The 23,383-nt window shown below is 37.9% G+C and overlaps 2 protein-coding genes across 8 annotated transcripts in view; both read right to left on the reverse strand.

Annotated features, from left to right (window-relative positions):
* Positions 1-8,784, reverse strand: part of PAIP2 (poly(A) binding protein interacting protein 2) — a 20,669-nt gene extending 11,885 nt beyond the window's left edge. Inside the window, exon 1 of the mRNA XM_004280305.4 lies at positions 8,631-8,784. The gene's annotated coding sequence lies outside the window, so the exon portion shown is untranslated. The remainder of the gene's footprint in view (positions 1-8,630) is intronic.
* Positions 8,785-14,692: 5,908 nt separating this feature from the next.
* Positions 14,693-23,383, reverse strand: part of MATR3 (matrin 3) — a 45,096-nt gene continuing 36,405 nt past the window's right edge. For 6 of the 7 annotated variants that reach the window (XM_049708070.1, XM_049708064.1, XM_049708066.1 and 3 more), the window contains 6 exons: positions 20,165-20,296; positions 19,788-19,831; positions 19,299-19,674; positions 17,567-17,933; positions 16,951-17,072; positions 14,693-15,900 (listed from right to left, as the gene is read on the reverse strand). In XM_049708070.1, the coding sequence (XP_049564027.1) occupies positions 15,850-15,900; positions 16,951-17,072; positions 17,567-17,933; positions 19,299-19,674; positions 19,788-19,831; positions 20,165-20,296 (1,092 nt within the window). In that variant the 3' untranslated portion in view covers positions 14,693-15,849. The remainder of the gene's footprint in view (positions 15,901-16,950; positions 17,073-17,566; positions 17,934-19,298; positions 19,675-19,787; positions 19,832-20,164; positions 20,297-23,383) is intronic. The other variant, XM_049708068.1, reaches the window with a different exon arrangement.

A 23,383-nucleotide genomic window follows, 5' to 3' on the forward strand; every position in this document is an offset into this window, starting at 1 on the left:
ACTCCCGTCTCAACTTTCTTTGGGGGGGAAATCTTGCACTTTTATTCTTCATACGAACTTTAGAATAATTTTTCCATAGGAGTCTGACTGGAATTTTATTAAAAATTTGCAGCTTAGGGCTTCCCTGGTGGCGCAGTGGTTGAGAGTCTGCCTGCCGATGCAGGGGACACGGGTTCGTGCCCCGGTCCCGGTCCGGGAAGATCCCACATGCCGCGGAGCGGCTGGGCCCGTGAGCCATGGCCGCTGAGCCTGCGCGTCCGGAGCCTGTGCTCCGCAACGGGAGAGGCCACAACAGTGAGAGGCCCGCGTACCGCAAAAAATAAATAAATAAATAAATAAAATAAATGAATCAGGACTTCTTTTTACCAATAATGGTGGGCTAGATTATTTGGATCAGTCTTCCCACTGAAAACTGAAAGTGTTGGATGCCATAGTCTTAAAGAAACACTTAAAAGCACTCAAGTGTTGAAGAGTAAGTAAAGTGGGAATTCAGAGAGCAAAGTGGAACTTTTAAACACTGAAGCTGCCTTCGCACTGAGGACTTTTGCCCATTAGCCTTCTTTGGGTTGATCTTGGATGCTTCATGGGGAAAAAGGCATAAAGGTCAAGGTGGAAAACTGAAGAGAAGATCCTCCCCACTCTAAGCTGGGACCCTAAAGGGCTATAGGCTCAGGGTAAGGGTGAACCAAAAGCAACTCCCACTCCCCACCAAGCAAATCAAAAGGAAAAGGTGGAAAGGAACACAGACACTGTGACTGTGGTTGGTCCTCCTGTGGATAGGAGGAATAAATTCATCACCTGGGAGGTCCAGAACATCCCAAGTCATGAAATGAGTATGAAGTTGTCCTGACTTGGTAGTGTCTCTAGTGCCAGTGCCTGGCAAAAGCAAATGTAAGACTCCTTGGGAGGAAGGCATCTTCATGCTAGGACTTAAGGACCTCCAAAAATGATTTTTCAAGGCCAAAGAAGAGTTCAAAATGAAAGATAACTAAATCCAGAAGGAAAAAGCAAGATACAACACGCAAGAATCAGTGCAATTTATAGAAAGCATAATCAGACCCATGTGGCAGATGACAAAAATGATCATTACGTATCAAGCTTGAAAATATCTTCAGAAAGCAGCAAAATATAAAAAGTGCATAGTAGATTTGGAAAAGAGCCAAATAAAACTTCTAGATATACAGAAATCACAACATAAACAAAAATGTAATAAGTCTTGCAGCAGATTAGATACAAAAGAATTGGAAAACAAAAGAAAGTATCCAGAAAACAGCAAAAAGATAAAAAGAACATACAAAAGAGGGTTCAAACAATACAGAGGGCAGAGTGACAACTATCGAATTCCTGAAGAAGAAAAGAAGAAACATAGGGCAGAGGCAGGATCTGAATATTGCATATTTGATGAAAGCAATCAACCAACATGTTTAAGGAGCCCAAGAATCTCAAAGTAAGATAAATAAAAAGCAAGATATATCAAACTGCAGAATATCAAAGAGAATTCTAAAACCCAAAAAGACATTATTTTCAAAAAAGAATGAGAAAAACCAGCTGCTTTTCAACAATAATGAAAAGCAAAAGACCACACTGAAAGAAAATAACTGCAAACCCAGATTGCTAGAACTCTACAGAAAATAGTTTTCAAACAAATGAACTAGAAACTTCCCATCGTTATATTAAGGAATCATTTGAATAACAAGAATTATGGGATCCCTGAAGACAAATGAATCAAAAATTATAAGGGCTTGGTACTTTTTAAACTAGTACATTATTAACAACCTTTAGTTTTGTTTTTTTTGTTTTGATTCGTCTATTCAGGTTTTCTACCTCTCTGGTTAACTATGGTCATTTTTATTTCACTAAAATTTTATTTCTCCATAATTTCAATTTTGTTATAATAGAAACTATCTAATTTCTCCTATTTCATAGCTAATTTGACTACGTTCCTCTTTTCCTCGATTAGGCCTACCAGGGATCTATCGTAGGAAAAAAAAATTCCAACTTTGCAATTTGCAGAACAGCAAGTGTAATAAACTCTTCATATATATAAAAGAAAGGTGTGTGTTCACAATTTGCAAATGCATAGAATCTCTAGAAAGACAGAAAACAAACTGAGAAGGAAATTGTATCTGATAAGGGAACTATATCTAGACTATATAAAGAACTATTACAACTCAATAATAAAAGGACAACCAACCAATTTAAGATTTTTTTTGAGGTGGACCATTTTTTAAAGTCTTTATTGAATTTGTTACAATATCGCTTCTGTTCTATGTTTTGGTTTTTTGGCCAGGAGGCATGTGGGATCTTAGCTCCCTAACCAGGGATCGAACTCGCACTCGCCCCCCCGCCCCCCCCCCCACCATTGGAAGGTGAAGTCTTAACCACTGGACCGCCAGGGAAGTCCCCAAAACAACCAATTTAAAAATGCGCAAAGGATCTGAATAGACAGTTCTCCAAAGGCCAATAAACACATGAAAAGATGCTCAACATCCTAACCTTCAGGGAAAATGCAAATCAAAACCACGAGATACCACTTTATATTAGTGAAAATGTGGAGAAATGGAATGCTCATTCACTGCCAGTGGGAATGTTAAAATGGTGCAGCTGCTCTGGAAAACAGTCTGGCAGTTCCCCAAAAGATTAAACACAGAATTACCTTATAACTCAGCAATTCCACTCCTAAGTATATACCCAAGAGAAAAACAAATATGTCTACATAAAAACTTATACACACAAATGTTCATAGAAATATTATTCTTAATAGCCAAAAAGTGGATAAAACCCAAAGGTCCACCACTTGATAAATGGATGAATACTGAAAATATCCTAAATGAAAGAAGCTAGTCACCAAGGAACACATATTGTATGACAGGTGATGGGAACAAGATTTCTTTTTGGGGTAATGAAAATGTTCTAAAATTGAGTGTGGTGATCGATGCACAACTCTGGCAATATATTAAAAACTACTCTGCTATACACTTCAAATGGATGAATTGCATGGTATGTGAACTATAGGTCAGTAAGAGCTGCTAAAAACAAAACTGAGAATACTGGTTACCTACAGGGAGGAGAACTAGATGGCTAAGGATATTTTTTATATCTTTTTTTGGGAATGGATTACCTATTTAAAAATTCAACTTTAATAAACAAAACTCTTGCTTTTGGTTTTATTGATCTTTTCTACTTATTTTTTATTTTATTAATTTTACTTTTCTCACATTATTTTTCCCTTCCTTTTTACATAACTTCAATTTGTTGCTCTTTGTTTTTCAAGTTGACAAATGTTTATTTTCAAGCTTTCACAAAAATTTTATATCTATGAATTTTCCCTAGAAATTTTAATATAGCATACAGTTACCAACTTTAGGTAACTACAAATTATTTAATTTATAATAAGCCAGAGATTATTCAGAAGAATGTTCTTAATTTCCAAGTGGTTAAGGTTCTTTTGGTTACCTTTTGATGCCTGATTTCTAGTTTTATTATGTTATAAAATGCAGCCAGAAAACCTTCACTTTTGGGAATTTATTACAGTTTTGTTTGCAGGCAACTAATGATTTTTGCAAAATGTTCCTTGGGCCTAAAGAGAAAAATGTGTAACTTCCATTTCTTTTGTTTTCTGTGAATTTTTAAAATTGAAGTATAGTTGATTTACAATGTTGTACCAATCTCTGCTGTACAGCAAAGTGACTCAGTTATACACATACACATTCTTTTTTTACATTCTTTTCCATTATGGTTTCACATATATTGAATATAGTTCCCTGTGCTATACACTAGGACCTTGTTGTTGTGATTTCTATTTCTTACATAAAAAAATGATGCATATATATTAGGCTGATCTTTTTTTTCTTTCTTTTTTTTAAACTTTACCTGTTAAATTCTGAAAGCAATATATTCAAGTCCTGTACTATAACAGCTAGATTACTTGACCCAGTCTGAGGATCTGTCTCACAGGGAATTAACATTTTTGTAACTGATGCTTGGTATTGTCTTTCATCGTAACTTCATATTTAGCTTTCTTATAGCTTCTTTTTACATTCTATTCCTGTAATGTTTACTTTACTATTTTAAGCAGATTAAAAAAAATACTTGATTTATTTTCTGTAACTTACAAACTACTGTGGAATTTCAGTTGGTTTTTTCCCCCCAGTTTTGAGATATAACTGACATACAGCACTGTAGAAGTTTAAGGTGTACAGCACAATGATTTGACTTATATCTATTGTGAAATTAGTTTGAACAGTTTCCTATCAATTAAAAAAATACTCTATACACCCTCAAACCAACTCAAGACATTTAGAATGCTTTATCTTCTTCAATATATCCAACCCAATCCCTGCTCCCAGACAAAGCAAGACCTTTAGGATGATTTTACTTACCCACTTCCTCTCCCCACCCCATATCCTGAGTTTTGTAGAAATAATTTAGCACTGTTAGATCTACACTATTAGGTATTCCCTTATATATATATAATCATATATATATATATGATATATATATATAATCATCTTCCGCTAACTTGACACCTTTATTTTGCCTTAATATTTCTTCAAAAGGTTACCTGAGAATATAAATTTCTAAGCTACTTCATGTCTGAAACTGTCTTTTGCTTTCATATTTGAACAGTAATATTAAGTGGGACAGATTTAGACTTGTCCTTTCTATCAATAACCTACGAATATTCCAACTTTCACTATTGTAGAAAATGAATTTTCTTTCTTTTGTAAACATGCTGTTTACATCACGCCTGATATGAGAGCCTAACACCTAAATTCAGAGATTTTGCCAGATTCTGGTTAGGTGAGAGCTGTTTTTTCTGATGCCTGGAACTTTAAATCTACAAACTCTTTACTTCAGCTCTTTGTTCCCTTCTGAAATGCCTCTTACACATACTGGTTTCCAGCAGTGTCCATCCTTTCATAGTCCCTACAAAATTTTAAAATATGGAAATCTTTTAAGTTTTAGAAAGTCTCCCCCTACTTTCTTAAGAATTCTCATTAAACACTTCATGATACATGTAAATCAAATCATTATGCTGTATACCTTAAACTTATACAGTGCTATATTTCAATTATATCTCAATAAAACTGTAATAAAAAAATAAAAACATTAACTCTTCAAAAAAAATTCTCATTAAAATTCAAACAGGATTCTCTTTCCGCTTCTTTCATTAAACTGACTCCACAGGGAATTCCCTGGTGATCCAGTGGTTAGGATTCCGGGGTTCCACTGCTGGGGGCCTGGGTTTGATCCCTGGTCAGGGAACTAAGATCCCACAAGCCATGGCACGGCCAAAAAAACCCAAAACCCCCCAAAATAAAAAAACTGACCAGACAGACATAACACCTTTTCTTATTCCACTGGACTCTACTTTGAACTACAGTAGACTCCTTAACCTTATTTGTACACATATATATTGTATACGTATGTATTTTAATTAGAGAAGATAAAGAAATTTCTGCATCAGCCTCTGTATTTAATTCAGAAGTCTGTGAGCAGCGCTGAATATTTTGCTTTAATGTTTGGCAGTATAAAGGAACGATTAAAAGCATGGGCTCTGGGATTTCCCTGCTGGTGCAGTAGTTAACAATCCACCTGCCAATGCAGGGGACACAGGTTCAATCCCTGGTCCAGGAAGATACCACATGCCGCGGAGCAACTAAGCCCGTGCGCCACAACTACTGAGCCTGCGGTCTAGAGCCTGTGTGCCACAACTACTGCACCTGCGTACCTAGAGCCTGTGCTCTGCAACAAGAGAAGCCACTGCAATGAGAAGCCTGCGCACCACAATGGAAGAGTAGTCCCCTCTCACTGCAACTAGAGAAAGCCCGCGCGCAACAACGAAGATCCAACGCAACCAAAAATAAACAAATAAAAATAAAATGAAAAAAACAAAAAAGGGGCTCTGGAACAAGGCTACCTTTCTAGCCATGTGACGATGGGCAAGTTATTTAACCTCTCTGTGTTTCAGGTTCCCCATCTGTACCTAGGCAGACAGCCTGGCACATAATAGTATTATTAAACACTTAGAGCAAATATCAATTTGTATAAATAAAAATAATAGGTCCAAACATCTGTAGGAGTGAAACAATGTCACAGAAAAGTCCCAGAGAGTATAACCCTAATCTCAACTGTAGTGTAACCAGGGTGATCAGGTCAGAGTAAGGATGGCTCAACACTGCTGATAAAAGCTCAAAGCACATCAGAAATACCATCCTTATTTATAAAAACTGATACAAAAAATAAAAAGCAAAGGCAATTCAAATAAACCCACACTATCCAATGTGGTAGCCACCAGGTACATGTGGCTATTTAAATTTAATTTTAATTCAATACAATTAAAATTTTAGTTCTTCAGTTGCACTTGCTACATTTCAGGTGCTCAACAGACATGTGCTTAGTAGCTATCTTACTGGACAGCACCACTCTAAACGATGAAGACATTAAGAAAAAAGATTGAGTTATTGGAACTGAACCTCAGGCTGTAACATATACAAACTATTAATGCATCTGTGCAACAGGGTGATCCAGATCACAAAGATGACAACTTGGACAACTCTAACCTTGCATTGATTCAAGTCCCAGATATGCCACTAACCACCTAGAGTACCTTGGATATACTACTAAATCCCAGGCAACACACTATAGTGGTTAAGAGCACATAATCTCTGGAGTATTTGGATTTGAATTCCAGCTTTTATTAGCTATGTAACACTGGGCAAGTTACTTCACATTTCTCATTTATAATCTTCATTTTACAGTAGTACTTACTGCCTACAGACATGAAAGATTAAAGACTTGTAAAAGTACTTCGAACAATGCCTGGCATTACTAAGTGCTATGGAAATATGTGCCTAATAAAATAACCTCTCAAATTTCTATTTTCCTGATTTCCAAATGGGCAGGATAAAACTTACTCTGCCTAGGGCTTCCCTGGTGGCACAGTGGTTAAGAATCCGCCTGCCAATGAAGGGGACAGGGATTCAAGCCCTGGTCCGGGAAGATCCCACATGTTGCGAAGCAACTAAGCCCGTGAGCCACAACTACTGAGCCCACATGCCACAACTACTGAAGCCTGCACAGCCCAACAAAGAGTAGCCTCCACTCGTGGCAACTAGAGAAAGCCCGCGCACAGCAACGAAGACCCAACACAGCCAAAAATAAATAAATATTTTAAAATTTGTATTAAAAAAAAAAACTTACCCTGCCTATTTCACAGGTTAATAATAAATATGAAACTCACTTAGCTCCCATCCCTGAAAGAAACAGATAAGGAGGCTATACTTTTGGGGGGGGGGGTTACCTATCTTTTTATCATAGACACTTATTTGTGAGAAAAAATTAAGCTCTGTTCAAGTTCACAATTAAGTTCTGTAATATAAACAGACTAATTTGCCCCAAATATCCTCTCACAAACCAGAAACAGAAGCACAAAACAGCAAACACTAGGAATCTCATTAAAAACCCTGAGAGACCCTTATTTGCAAACATAACCTGCAGCCCACGAAATTTCAAAGGCAAACCAACACCCGACCAACTGCTCAAAGGCAAATTGTGACAAATTATGCTATCAGGTTAACAAGATTAACCAGCACATGCAAAATGGGAATCTGTCTTCTGTTGAAATGTCAAAAGCTGTCAGCTGTTAGACCTCATCCCACGGCATACTGGAATCCAAATTCTTTCTAGAGTTTGCGGTTTCTGTAAGATGATGGGGTTGCAAAATCAGGGAAAATAAGACAACAAAAGGAAGCAGAAAAGGCCACCTTTTGCAGTTACTAGAGAATACCATTGCTGACTGCTTCAACAAATGTTTTGAAACAAACAACTTTACCAGAAGCCATATATTTTTGATGGTGGGAGAGAATAAGCACAGTAGTAGAAATTAAAAAGTGAGATAACCAAAGTCAAAAGAATGTGAATTGGATGGGTTCATCTGGTTCAAAACAGTCCTGGAGTAGGAGCTGCCAGTACTCCAAAGGCCCTCCTATCCCGAGCACGGAATACAATGTAACTAAAAATAAGGGTCAGGGGAAGGCGAAGAAACCGGAGAAAGGGGATCATCAGAAAGGTACAGGCTCATGGACGGTTACAGAATGCTCCCCTAGGACTATCGCCAGCCCGCCAGTCCCTCCGCCCCTTTCTCTTCCCCCACCCAAGCTTCTGGAGGAACGCGCAAGCGCAGCAAGTAGGGGCTGCGCGTGGCGACGCGCAGGCGTAAAGTGGGGAGAAACAATGAGCTTTGTTGCCGAGGCGGCAGTGGGGGGCAGGGGAAAAGGGTATCGGAGGGTGGGTGAAGCGATTGGAGGGGGAGCACGCGAGAAAGTGCTATCCCAGCAACCCTCGCGCGCCACCGAGGACCCGGATAGAGAGCTGCGAGATCCAAACCATAATAATGACAATGAGAAAAAAGCGACGGCCATTTCTCAGAGAAGAAAGAGACTAAGTCGGTCCAAGATCATCCCTCAGACTCGGCTGGAAGAGGCAAGGAACAATGGGGGCCATACAGGCTTGGTAGCCAACAACCCAGGGGACCCTCTAGGCCCCTCAGCCGTCGCCGAGGTGCTGCCCCTCCACCGCCGGGCCGCCGCACCCTTCTCGCCGCTCCGCCCGAGAGAACCCCTCACCCAGTGCACGGCAGCGGGGACGGCAGCCAACGAATCCGGTCGGCCTCCGCGGATCTCCACAGGCAGCGCCGCTACCCCGCTCGACGCGCGCTTCGCCCGCCGCCTCCCTTCTCCAGTCCAAACAAACACCCCAGCCCGGAAGTGACTTCACTTCCGCCGTCGCCGCCGGCTCCGCCTCTCGTTTTGTCATCGTTGCCCTCCGAGGCCGCCAGAGAGCGCGCGGGAGAGAAAGGGCGACCTCAAAGTTCTCGTCGCCCAAGCTGCACACATGTGCATGCGCAACGGCCTTTCCGGCGTACCCTGGCGGCCGCGGGGAACAGTGGGAGTCCTGTCGTGTTCTCTCAGGAAAACCGAAGTGGAGCTGGGCCAGTGTCCCCACAACCGCCCATCCTTCAAGAATGATGGGATGCAGTGAGTGGGGGAGCTGGGAAGGAGACCCAGAAAGGATACACAGACGTGGACTATTCACACCGCAACGGTTACCTCAAACACACTGACATCAAATAGGAACATCTAGATAACGACAGCGCACTCACACACCCAGGAACACACACCAAACGTGATACACAGCGTCACACTACGAGTGACATGTACCAAACCATATCCAGAGATCCTGACACAGAAACATAACACAGAAATAATAAACTAAGACAAATTCACAGAGGCATGTTAACTGATCTACAAGCACCTGCACTCATACACGTTCAGGAACACACTTTTTGAAGCTAGATCTTAACACACAGGCGCAAATTACCGATATATATATGGTGCCCAGGCTAAGGGAGGAAATACTCTGTCCAGAGGTAAGATAGAAGGGTGAGACCTAAGGGTCCAAGAATTTCCTTGTCCATGATCTTGGATGGGCTGCCCCGCACACTTTACTCTAATCCATGCTTCCTTGCTTCATCACTGGCAAGTCCCAATATATTTTTAGTGATGCTAATCAAGCTACAGTGTATAGTATGTGTAAGAAAATTCCGAATATACATTGTATTTGACAGGGGACACACAAAAACTTCTAACTTCTTCCCCTTGGGGAAGTAAAATGAGGGACTGAGATTTATCTTTTTACTCTCTTGTACAACTTGAATCTTTAAAAAACCACAAGCTTTTATAACTGCTAAAACTAAAGAAAAAAAAAGTTCCCTCCATGAAACTCTTGAATCCAAGCGAGGGCTTCTCTCTAGGGCCATTTCACTGATTAAAAATCTGCTTTGGGGCTTCCCTGGTGGCACAGTGGTTGAGAGTCCGCCTGCCGATGCAGGGGACACGGGTTCGTGCCCCGGTCCGGGAAGATCCCACATGCCGCGGAGCGGCTGGGCCCGTGAGCCATGGCCGCTGAGCCTGCGCGTCTGGAGCCTGTGCTCCGCAACGGGAGAGGCCACAACAGTGAGAGGCCCGCGTACCGCAAAAAAAAAAAACCAAAAAAACAAAACTGCTTTGAGTCACCCAAAGCTCCAAAGAAAGTTTGGCAGTTGTCCCTTGGTCAACCACTTTGGCCACATTTGCAGATCTGTATCCTAAACTGGAAGGGCTTGGCTTTCTTGCCTGCTGAGCCAACAGCTCTGGAAAGATGGTGCTGTTTTACTGGTCTGTGGAGCATGATTCATTCAAGGAACCCGGAACTATCAACTCGAGGCTAGAAGAGGCATGAACAGGAGGGAGAACAAAATCAAAATAGGTAGTTTAATCTGTAGATGACTCTGGCAATCTTAAAGCTAATCATGGAGATAAATGGAACTTATTAACACAACCCATGTAAATTATGTTGAAAAATAATCTTTGCTAAATCCTGGCTTATTTTAATCTGAACCATTCAAAGGCTTATGTTGTTTTTCTCACACAAAGGGGCTATAGATCTCAATTCCCAGCTCACTGTGAGTTCACCATTGTAGCTGAGAAAGCCTGATGGGCCCAGGGTACTGTCATGTTTTTATGCTATGCCTGGATGGTGGTGATGATGGTCTATGAATGGAAAACACTATCACAATAATGAAGGCTAATAAGTTTGCCAATGATGAGGAAAGACACTGCAATGGAACCATCAGAGGTGCAGTTTTAAAATGCTGCAGACATTCAACCGTCTCAGGCACTAACAATTCTAACTTGAGATGGAAGGTGAAGTAGGAATCAGGAGAGGATGGTTATGAAGGCATAGGATGGCTATGAACAGGTTCCCACTCTCCCCGAATTATCAAAATGTAGAACGTGTAAATCCTCTGACTCAAACACTCCATGTATGGGGAAGAAATCGGACATATATATAGATACGTAAGGGTATTCATAGCTATGTTATAAACAACCAGGAAACTGAAAAGCCTATCAATAGGGAATTGGTTAAGTGAATTATGGTATTAACAGAATAAAGCAAGTTATTAAAAAATGACTGGCCTTTCTCTCCTTCTGAGATGGCCCACACTCTGTGGAGTGTTTCTCTCTAAATAAATCCACTTCCTACCTATCCAAAAAAAAAAAAAAAAAAAAAAAGGCTAAGATGGTAAATTTTGTGTATTAAAAAAAAAAAACTGTCCTATGGGCTTCCCTGGTGGCACAGTGGTTGAGAGTCCGCCTGTCGATGCAGGGGACACGGGTTAGTGCCCTGGCCCGGGAAGATCCTACATGCCGCGGAACGGCTATGCCCGTCAGCCATGGCCGCTGAGCCTGCACGTCCGGAGCCTGTGCTCCGCAACGGGAGAGGCCACAACAGTGAGAGGCCCGCGTACCGCAAAACAAACAAACAAACAAAAAACTATCCTAAAAAGAGGATCAAATTTGTATAAAGTTGTAAATGTAAAATAAGCAAAGGTTTTTGCAGAAGGGTGATATGAGGAAGAAAAAATTCCTCTTTTCCAGTCTGAGCCAAGCCCATCCTTGCTGGTTTTGCACAGCCCAGCTACTTAAAATGAGATGGGTCAGAAACACACCTTGTACTTGCGAGCAGAAGCAGCCACCATCAGGAAAATCAGTTAGGTCTTCACTAAAGTTTCACCATCCATTACACCAAGAATCATTTAAACTCCCAATTCCTTTCCACAGGTTTTCATACCACAAAATAGAGTGCACACAGAGCATGAACTAGGGCTTAACTTGATACAAAGTGTAGGAAAAAAAGGGGGGGACACATATATCAAGAACATAGTTGGTAGTAGTTGCCAAGGAAGTAGCTGTGATTTAACAACCCTAGCAAGGTTGCTAATAGAGCAAATAGAAATTGGCCCTACTTTTGATAGTCAGGTGCAATGACTGAAACTTCAGTATTTTGTCCTTGTCAAAGGTAGGACATTCCTGCTGCTCTTGGTATATCCATTTGGTCAGGTCCTCAGAACCAATACATCAATGCTGCCATGTATGAAGCACAATGACAAGATGGTTCAAAGATCATTAAACTTGTATCTAATGGCAGCAATTTTCACCCGAAGTTTACAAATGCTATTGTCATGGATACGTTTGACATTTCTCTACTACATGTAACATACTGCCTTTCAATTTTCCCATTCTCTACTGTACATGTGACTTTGCAGAATTCTTAAACTGTATGGAAATTATAAATCTAAGGCAAGAACTGTAATTTCAAGGGAAGGCCAGGACTAAAACGTCTTAAGATAAAGCCTTTTAAAAGTATTAATATAGCCTTTTAAAAATTAATCATGTATTACCTGACAGTCCTCTCCCTCAGAACTTTTCCAAATTAACTAGTACCTTAACTGAGCTCTAGCCTGTGTCAACTATAAAGTTTATAATTCAGCAAATTATACATGGAGTGATGAGAGGTACCTACTTCCATTTTGCCATTCACTTGAAACTTCAGTAAATTAGCTGTTCAAGATTTTATTAATGTTCCAAGCAAAAGACAAAGGGTTGACTTGGGAAAGCAGTATCTAGGGCTCTGAAGTGGGTGTCTCCCATTAACGGCTCTTTAAAAAATGCTTTGCGAGTGCCCCCAAATAATGATTATTTTCCAACATTCCCCTTATTTTCAGTTTTTAATAGTAGCAAAACCAGTACTTCAAGCAACAGTTATCTAAACCAGGTGTTTGATTACAACTGCCTAGCAGTAACACTTCAGCTACAGGTAAACCAATCAAAGTGTGGCCTCTATCCTTGACATCAACATCACCTGGTAACTTGAAAGATGGATAATTATTAACACCCACCCTACACCTAGCAAATCAGAAATTCTAAGAACAGGGCTCAGCAATGTTTAAATGAAGCTTCCGGGTAATTCTGATGCATGCTAACATTTGAGAACCACTAAAGGAAAAGAATTCACAGAACCATTTTGTTTACATACCATGTTGGATAAGAATCTTGGTCTTACCCATGACAGTCAAAGGACCTGCATCACACTGGAGAGGCACTCCAGCTCAACAAACAGCTCAAGGTCCTTGTCAAGGGAATATAATCTCAAATGCGTAACCATTCAATACTTTGAGCTTTCAGCTATCCTAGGCCATTTTCTGTGATGGAGACCAATACAGAAGAGTACAGAGCTACTCACTCCTAGCCCTAGTGCATATTATCCTAACCAAACTGTCTATATCAATTTTGTTACTAATTTGATTTAAAAATATAATCTGTAGTGTTTCTACAGATTTCTACTACATACCGTGAGCCTCTTTTGTCACAATTTTTATTCATGATGTTTTTACAGGTCAAAGCCACCAAAAATGCACTGTGAACAAGGTGAGGCATAAATATGTGTACCCTTCCCCTTTTATAAACTTAATGCCACCATAATACTTAATAGGGTATACATCCTTTACTTGTCCCCATCACCCTAAGGGGTAAAAGAATTCAGAGAAAGGATATAACCTTTAAAAGGTCCTTGCAATCATACCATTTTCTAGAGGAGGTACCTCCTGGTGTACTCTATAGCCAGAAATTCACCTTCCTCATTAATAAAATCTTAAAATTATTTTTAAGATACACAATACTACAGCTAGCCAACTCAAGCCTTACCAGGATCACTCTCATATGCCAAATTTATCAACAATCGGTTAAAACTGTAAAACAAACATGAAGGTGTTTACAAGTTTCCTTCGGGCTTCCCTGGTGGCGCAGTGGTTGAGAGTCCGCCTGCCGATGCAAGGGACACAGGTTTGCGCCCCGGTCCGGGAAGATCCCACATGCCGCAGAGCGGCTGGGCCCGTGAGCCACGGCCGCTGAGCCTGCGCGTCCGGAGCCTGTGCTCCGCAACGGGAGAGGCCACAACAGTGAGGCCAGCGTACCGCGGGAAAAAAAAAAAAGTTTCCTTTACCCAGGATTAACAGCAGATTAAACTAAAAACTAAAATGGTAGTGGGAAAATTTTCAACTTTATAGCTGGTTAAAGTGGAAACATTCCTCTTAAATAAAGGTTTGCCGTAATCTGGGAAATAGCTGTTACAGATTTATTAATCACTAGCAATTTATGAGAATTTCTGCTTTCAAATGCTATCAAATGAAGATATTAAACATTCTTTTCTCCAACTTGGTATATCTAACAAAGTAGGATCTATGAAAAAAGTTATCATTGACAGAAAACAATCAAGGGATTCCTTGATTTGTGTACACAAAATGCTTTGTGTAGCTGCTGTTAGTTAAAAGTTGGAGTTAAACAAAAGCGGGTAATTAGTAAAGGCCAAAATTAAACTACAGAAGTAAACTGGCAAGGATTTTTTGTGCATGTTACATTTAAAAAAGTGTCATCTGCCCCTCAGTGGTAGATCATAGTATTTCTTTCAACTATTTGATATATCCTTTAATACACTTGGACCTAAGAGTTTCAAAGAGAATCCCTTAAATTCTTATTTTAATTAAAAATTTGTTTGACAATAATTTCTTATACCTATAATCCCAACAACTTTGAAAGGCTGGTAAAACCAATTCTTGTTATTCCATGTTACTTCCAATTTTATCGTTAAATACTTAGACATGTCTAAACATGAGCTTTTACCATTTCCCCACCCGTAACATCTTAAAACTCCAAGGTTTTAAAAAACTATGAAGAAAAAACCAAAAAAACAAAAACTATGAAGAGTCCCATTTTCAGTTATGTAACAGGAACAAGAAATCCACCAGCACTAAAAGCTTTAAAACTCAGATCTTTAGTAGCAGTCTTTAGAACACTCTAAATTAAAAATGTAATAATGTTAAAGCATGCAAAAAGTGTAACAGTGAATAAAAACCACAACTGACAAATATATTGGTTAACATTTCAAACATGTATAACCAATGAACATGGCCTAGGTTTTTTTTTTTATTGGTACTCACTTCAGAAACTTGAATCCACAGATATAAGCAGTATATAACCAGAAAGTTACAAGTAAACACAGATTATACATGCAAATTTCTGTTCACAAAGGTCACATATGCAGTATATGAATTAGAAGCGTGCGTCTAAGATTATGGCCAAACTGTTTTTAAAATGCAGAAATGTAAAATTACATCTTGAAAATATGAAGAGATGGTCTACACACTTCAAAAATCAAATGTGCTTATACCAGATGTATGACAGCTACAGGATTCAAGTGACAAGCAATATCTCAAGAAATTAATACTGGTCAAAGAGAATGGGAATATTTTTACATTTCACTGAAAAAGACAATGACTACTAGAATACGAAATCTAGCAGGAACTTAGGGAAAAAATTACAAAATCTAAAGCCAATTACTTAGTATTTCTTATTACCTAAACAGCATGACATTAAAAGAAAACTGCACCTGCATTTTAATTACCAATCTCACATTAATGAAGTTCTCAAAAATTGAAACAAAACCAAAAATGCTTCGAACTGCAAATGAAAAGTCTGCAAGGCTCAGATTAAAATGTGGAATGTTTCAGATGAAAGTAATAAAAATACAATTGGTTTTGTTCTTTATTGAATGGAATCAAAAGTTTTGACATTTCTTTGAAGCTTGGAACTACTAAATTTCACTTCTCTGAATGTTTCTACGTATCTTTCTTAGTGGTGCAAGTGTCTTAAGTAGCATATGAAGTCAGTCTCTAACAAGTATTTCTGTCTGTTACCATTTTGATAAAACAAAAACAATTCTTCATTAACTTAACCGTATATGTATTTTTGCTATAACACTTAACACATGAACAGACGTCTATTATTTTTCCACTATAACAAAAGAGTACAATAGTTTTCTAACTATCTGTATTGTATTTAAAAAAGGTTAACATTTAAAAACAAAGAACCATTATTTTCTTTGAAATCATTAAGCTTCTTGCACATCTTAAGCTTCCTTCTTCTGCCTGCGTTCTTCTGCCAATTTATTCAGAAATTTCTGAAAAGAAAATAGAAAAATTTTTTTTACAAGGATTAAGTCACCGCAGTGAAACATAACAAATGGATTAACTCCAAAACAAAATATTCTATCCATGTTTAGGGACTTGAGTCTAATTTAACTATAACCTTATCAATACTTTTAAGATCCAGTTATTCTTATTAGGCAGGTATGAAACTAAACTGGACACCACAGTAAGGCATGGGAGAAAAATGGTAAAACATGAAAGTTATTTAATGTGCAATTAAGACTAACTTACAGAGATGATCAAAGACCGTAACAGCCACACAGAAGTACTGCTACACCTCAAGAACTTAGTTAAAATGACATATATTTATTCAATGATCCTTCCACTAAGCCAAGCAGACAAAATATTTATATTAAATTGCTGCTACCACTGAAAATAACCACTGTTCTTAATGCTCTACTTTATAAATCAGTGTTATCTACAATTATGAATTCTTTAACTCTTACTTTCAAGTTTTTCCCCATTATTTATTTTAATACTTAGTCCTTAAGCCACTAACTAAAACACCAAACTTCAAAATATCCAAACAAATTTGTTATGCTTTACCATGTTGTGCTTTTTTAATGTATCCTTTTATCTTTATATTCTGTTGATCATGAAACTTACTGAAGTGTCATTATTAATATATAATAATTTAAAGTCAATGTAAAAATCATTAAGTATGAAGGGATATGGCACTTTATAAAGCTGGCTTTCAGGCCTCCAATATCCAAATTAGAGAAATCACAGTCTAACAACCATTTGAGAATACTCAAGTAACTTTAACTATACCAAAGAATTTATAACATTTAGAACTATAAATTTAGAAATTACTCAATTATCAACACTTAGTTAAGAGTGTTTTCTAGACAGAGGCTTAATTAACAGATGTTTCTAGAATTCATTAAACTGCTCAAGGCCCATCAATAAAGAATGTTATCTCCAGGATAAAGCATGCTGGGTCCACAGACAGTACTTTCCATAAACTTACATGATTTGCTAGTTTTCACTAAAGAACTCTCCTCTTTTAGATATAGCCTTACCTTTAATTTCTGATAATGAGGAAGGCTGCTGCAATGAGTATTCTTTGCAACTTCTTCATTTGTATAAAAGAGTGAACACAGCTTACAGTAAAACCCTGTTTTAGGTATCACATAGTCTATACCTAGAACACAAACATACATTCTTACAAATTCAGTAAACTGAAGATTTCAATAGTGTTCTCAAATCTTTTTTTCCTGTCAATGTAATTTGAATGAGGTAACATTTGTGACAAGTCTAATGTAGCCTAAGCTAAAACAAAACCAAAACCATGACATTGTTAATAGTTTTTACTTAATTGATGTTTAAGGTCCCACACCTAACTGTTCTCTTAAAAATATTGAAATAGAAAAGGTAAACAAAACAAAAAGCAATGTGAAATTCTCAGAAAACTTTATGAGAAAAGAGAACATATTATGGAATGGTAACAAAAGATAATACAAAATCACGAGACATGGGTAAGAGGAAAAAAGAATGTTCCAATTAAGATTTACAAACTGTTTTGCATAGAAGTAAATTAAGAATGTTATCAGAGCTTATGTAAGACCAATTTAAAAAATCTTATTTAATAAGAGTTTTGGAAGGGTAAGAGGGGAAGAACAAAGCCTTAAATCTCACCAACAGGAACATTGGGCTGATACGGTCCAATTCTATACTCATCTGGGATTGTATAGTCCTCCTTGTTTTCATCACTTTGGCCATCTGCGTTTTCACTTGTATCTTTGTTGGGATCATCAGCATTCTCAGCAGATTCAGCACCTGGTTCTGTATTTTCCTCATTTTTAATTCCATTTTCCAACGCTGCTTCGTTTTCTTGGTCAAGTTCCTCGATCTTGTCCACCTTAATTTCAACCAAACCATCATCATTTTTGTCACCAGATTTAAATGCCATGCCCGATTTACGAAGTTTCTGAAGTTCCGAATCTTCCTCATCACCAACCTCATCTAGAGTGACAAAACCTTCCATACTCCCTGGGAAACGACGCTGTTAAGAAAGACAAATTTACTCTGCAACAATTATCCTGCAGCATCCCTTCCATTTGCTTTACTTGAAGGGAAAGGGATAGCGTCTTTGCCTTCATTTTCTCAAAAAAAAAAAAAAAAAAGCTGACTTCTTCCTTTTTCCCCTCTAAATTACTAACCTTTCAAAAACACCTTAGCCTGTTTTAAAACTAAATAATCGAAGGCTTGCCTCATACAAAGAGCAGAAAATAAATATGAGGACATTCATATTCCATACTTTCTGAGACTATTCTGCTGCTAGGCAATGTATTGAAGAACTGATTTGGTAGTTGAAAGATGTCCTTCAAAGAAGGTATCTTATGGTATAAATCTTGCTTAGAGAACATTCAGTCTAAAAATAGCACTGTGGTTTAAAAATCAAGCTCTGGAGCATGACTGCTTTGGTTTAGATTTTGGCTCTGCCATTTATAGGCAGTATAACCACAATCTACTCAATTTTAACATATCTCGATCTGCTCATTCATGAAATGGGGATAACAAAGTATCTATGGCATAGGGTAATTATAAGAATCAGTTAATCAGCACACACAGAGCTTAGGAAAAATTACAGCATGTAATAAGCACTCAATAATTATCAGCTCTTAAGAGTGCAAACATAGCAGCCAGAAAAAGAATCTCAAGACTAACTTTTTTGACCAAGCCATCAAAAACTGGAGGTAAGTATTAGTTTCCTAGTAGCTGAGTACTGCTTAGAAGGAACCAATGAAATAGGATTATAAATATCTCATTTCAAGACCCATTTATCTTAAGGAGCTCCAAAGGGGCTCCTTAACATAGGTAGTCAATACACCATGGGTCTCTTGAGTTACTATTCTTTTACTATGTACGTATTTTTGTATTGATACTCGCCTGATATGCTCTTATATGTGACATGTGTTCTAAGAAAAAATGTTTTAAAACCTATTAAAATATCTAATCAAGGTTACATTTCTTTAATAGGAAAATTCTTCAAATTCAACCATTTTTGACAAAAGGTTTTTAGTGGCCTGGGTCAGTTAAGTTACTGTAAAATTCATACCCCATCTTTTAAAAAAGGCTGCCTACTACTACTTACACACTACCACTACAAAACAGAATCATATGTAGTTTTAAGTCTTTCTCCTTCATTACTAAAAAGTTCCCTTTGTGAACTGACATTTTTCTTTTGAAAATTAGTCCTATTTAATCTATTTATTGCAGAGTTTAGAGTTCAATGTTTTTATTATTCGTATCTATTTTTTCCTAATATAAGTGACTTCTCTTTACTGTGACCCTAATATATATAATTTGAAACGTTTATCTGATCTCATTTTCTACTAAAACAGGTCAACACATAATCTTCCTTTACCTTTTTAAGCTTTTTCTTGGCAGTTGCTGAAGCACTCGCATTTGCATCTTTTTTCACAACTTTGTCTGAAGGTTCCTTTTTCCCATCAGATGCCACATCCCCTAAATTAGCAAGATCTGTCTCATCTCCCACTGAACTGCCACTTTCTAGCAGTGCTGCTGCTTCTTCTTCATCTACAAGTAGCTCATCTTCAGATTCAAGAAGCATGTTAGGTTCTTGTTCTGCCTGGTCATCCTTTGTATCTTTTTCACCATCTTCTCCTGATTTCTCTTCTTGTTCTTTACCTTCGGTTGTACTTTCAGTCTTCTGGGAACCATCAGTTTTGGATTTCTTATCACTTGGAGATTCTTTGCCATCTGGAGAGTAAGACCTTTTCCTGAAACCAAAAGATACATCTGAATTAATTCACCTGAGCTGGAAAACAAAAGTTTTTAATATACTAGTGTACACAAAGACACAGACACAGACAAACACACAAAGGGAAATTACCGGGACTTATCTTTTTTCAGTAAGTCAATGCCTCTGTTGGGAATCTAAAAGACAAAATTTTACAGAAGTTAAATAAATGTATTAGAATTTGTAGTATAATTATCCAATTAACTAATGACTGATGACCATCCTTTATATATCAACTAAGCTTATTCAATCTCTGTAACCATACCTAAGAATTTAAGCTGAATATAGTTACCAATTCATTACAATCAACATTTCAATAGAGCAGTGAATAATAAACATTTTATTAACAGAACTCTGTTCAAATAAAATCTACCCTATATTCTTGGCATATAAAAATGTTTATAAGAATGTCATGGCTTGAAAAGCATGAAAACAAGCTTTATAATGAAGTAGAATCAAATACTACATACCCTGAGTACCAATTTTTTGTATTTTTCAGACAGGTCAACTTTTACACATCTCCCTTGAAACCAAAGGGCCTTTTTCAAACAGTGGTCAACCATTGCCATTGCATCTTCTCTGGTCTCCATCTCAATAAAGGCCTGAAAAAAAAATTAGCAAAGACATTATTTTTCAGAGAATTGTACAGAATTTTAGAGCTTATTTTTTCTACCTGTTAGGAGAATTTAATCTTTAGTATAGAGACAGCAGTAAGAGTTAAAAATCACCCAGTGAAATAAGGGCAATTTGTCAGATTTACAAAGTATCTTGTCCAAATATTAAACCACCTGTATGCAATCTTTTTGCAAAAGTAATTAAAGTACTAAGCTTAGAAAATATCACTCACAATACATTAAGGAAAATAACAAAAAATTAAAAAATAAAAGTTTGGAAGGATATAAACTCATGTTGCTACAAAAGGGTTAACGAAAAAGAAAGGATGCTCTCCTTATTGTGAATTTTAAAAATGAAATACAAGTATGACATAACTTAATCCATCCATTAAACTCACATAATTTGAAAAGTCTTTAATATCCAGTGTTTGCAAAAATCTCACTCTCAGACAATGCTGGTGTGACTATAAATGAATAGTATTTTTTGAAGAGCAATTTGACACCATCAAACTAAAGAAAGCAAGTATCAGGATCCAAAATTCCAATTCTGAAATTGTACCCTTCAATCAAATGCATAAATTCACAGGCCACAAAGTCCACAGCAGCATTAATGGCACAGCCAAAATACTAGCAACGCTAATATCCATCAACTAAAGAAATTAAATTCATTACAGTTTACTCAATGGAATCATATAATGTGGAAAACAACAGTATGATATAATCCCATATGAAGTAAGGGGAAAAAGTATACCTATATACACAAAGGAAGATCTTTGGAAGCAAACTCTGGAAACAAATAGTGTTATTAACCAAGCAAGAGAAAAGATCTTTACTTTCCACTTTATTTATTCACTACAAATGAGGACATTAAACAAAAAGCAAACAAAACTTAAAGCACTTTGAGAATTAATCTTTAAATAGAGCTTTACTGGAGTATAACTGCTTCACAATACTGTTAGTTTCTATTGTACAACAAAGGTAATCAGCCATATGCATACATATACCCCCATATCCCCTCCCTCTTGAGCCTCCCTCCCAATCCCACCTCTCCAGGTCATCTCAAGGCACCGAGCTGATCACCCTGTGCTATATGTTGCTGCTTCCCACTAGCTAACTATTTTACATTCGGTAGTGTATATACGTCGAAGCTACTCTCACTTCACCCCAGCTTCCTCCCTCCCCAACTCCATGTCCTCAAGTCCATTCTCTATGTCTATATTCCTGCCCTGCCACTAGGTTCATCATTTTTTTTTTTAGATTCCATATATATATGTGTTAGCATACGGTATTCGTTTTTCTTTCTGACTTACTTCACTCTGACAGACTCTAGGTTCATCCAACTAACTACAAATAACTCAATTTCGTTTCTTCTTATGGTTGAGTAACACTCCACTGTATGTATGTGTCACATCTTCTTTATCCATTCATCTGTTGATGGACATTTAGATTTGGTTCATGTCCTAGCTATTGTAAATAGTGCTGCAGTGAACACTGTGGTACATGACTCTCTTTGAATTATGGTTTTCTTAGGGTATATGCCCAGTAGTGGGACTGCTGGGTCATATGATAGTTCTAATTTTAGTTTTTTAAGGAACCTTCATACTGTTCTCCAAAGTGGTTGTATCAATTTACATTCCCACCAACAGTGCAGGTGAGTTCCCTTTTCACACCCTTTCCACGGGCCTCTCACTGTTGTGGCCTCTCCCGTTGTGGAGCACAGGCTCTGAACGTGCAGGCTCAGCAGCCATGGCTCACGGGCCTAGCTGCTCTGCGGCATGTGGGATCATCCTGGACCAGGGCACGAACCTGTTTCCTCTGCATCGGCAGGCGGACTCTCAACCACTGCGCCACCAGGGAAGCCCTAGATTTTTTGATAATGGCTATTCTGACCAGCGTGAGGTGATACCTCATTGTAGTTTTGATTCGCATTTCTCTAATAATTAGTGATGTTGAGCAGCTTTTCATGTACCTCTTGGCCATCTGTATGTCTTCTCTGGTGAAATGTCTATTTAGGTCTTCCGCCCATTTTTTATTGAATTGTTTTTTTTGATATTAAGCTCCATGAGCTGTTTGTATATTTTGGAGATTAATCCTTTGTCCATTGTTTCATCTGCAAATACTTTCTCCCATTCTGAGGGGTGTCTTTTCGTCTTGTTTATGGTTTCCTTTGCTGTGCAAAAGCTTTTAAGTTTACTTAGGTCCCATTTGTTTATTTTTGTTTTTACTTCCATTTCTCTAGGAGGTGGGTCAAAAAAGATCTTGCTGTGATTTATGTCATAGTGTTCTGCGTATGTTTTCCTCTTAGAGTTTTAGTGTCTGGTCTTACATTTAGGTCTTTAATCCATTTTGAATTTATTTTTGTGTATGGTGTTACGGAGCGTTCTAATTTCATTCTTTTACATGAAGCTGTCCAGTTTTCCCAGCACCACTTATTGAAGAGGCTGTATTTTCTCCCTTGTATGTTCTTGCCTCCTTTGTTGAAAATTAGGTGACCATATGTGTGTGGGTTTATCTCTGGGCTTTCTATCCTGTACTGTTGATCTATATTTCTGTTTCTGTGCCAGTACCATACTGTCTTGATTACTGTAGCTTTGTAGTATAATTTGAAGTCAGGGAGCCTGATTCCTCCAGCTCCGTTTTTCTTTCTCAAGATTGCTTTGGCTATTTGGGGTCTTCCGTGCTTCCTTACGAATTGCAACATTTTTTGTTCTAATTCTGTGAAGAATGCCATTGGCACTTTGACAGGGATTGCACTGAATCTGTAGATTGCTTTGGGTAGTACAGTCATTTTTACAATATTGATTCTTCCAATCCAAGAACATGGTGTATTTCTCCATCTGTTTACGTCATCTTTGATTTCTTTCATCAGTGTTCTATAGTTTTCTGAGTACAAGTCTTTCGCCTCCTTACGTAGGTTTATTCCTAGGTATTTTTTTCTTTTTCTTGCAATGTTAAATGGGATTGTTTCCTTAATGTCTCTTTCTGATCTTTCGTTGTTAGTGTATAGGAATGCCAGAGATTTCTGTACATTAATTTTGTATCCTGCAACCTTACCAAATTCATTGATTAGTTCTA

The sequence above is a fragment of the Orcinus orca genome, chromosome 3 (genome assembly GCF_937001465.1).
Source record: "Orcinus orca chromosome 3, mOrcOrc1.1, whole genome shotgun sequence".
In the NCBI taxonomy this organism is placed as follows: Eukaryota; Metazoa; Chordata; class Mammalia; order Artiodactyla; family Delphinidae; genus Orcinus; species Orcinus orca.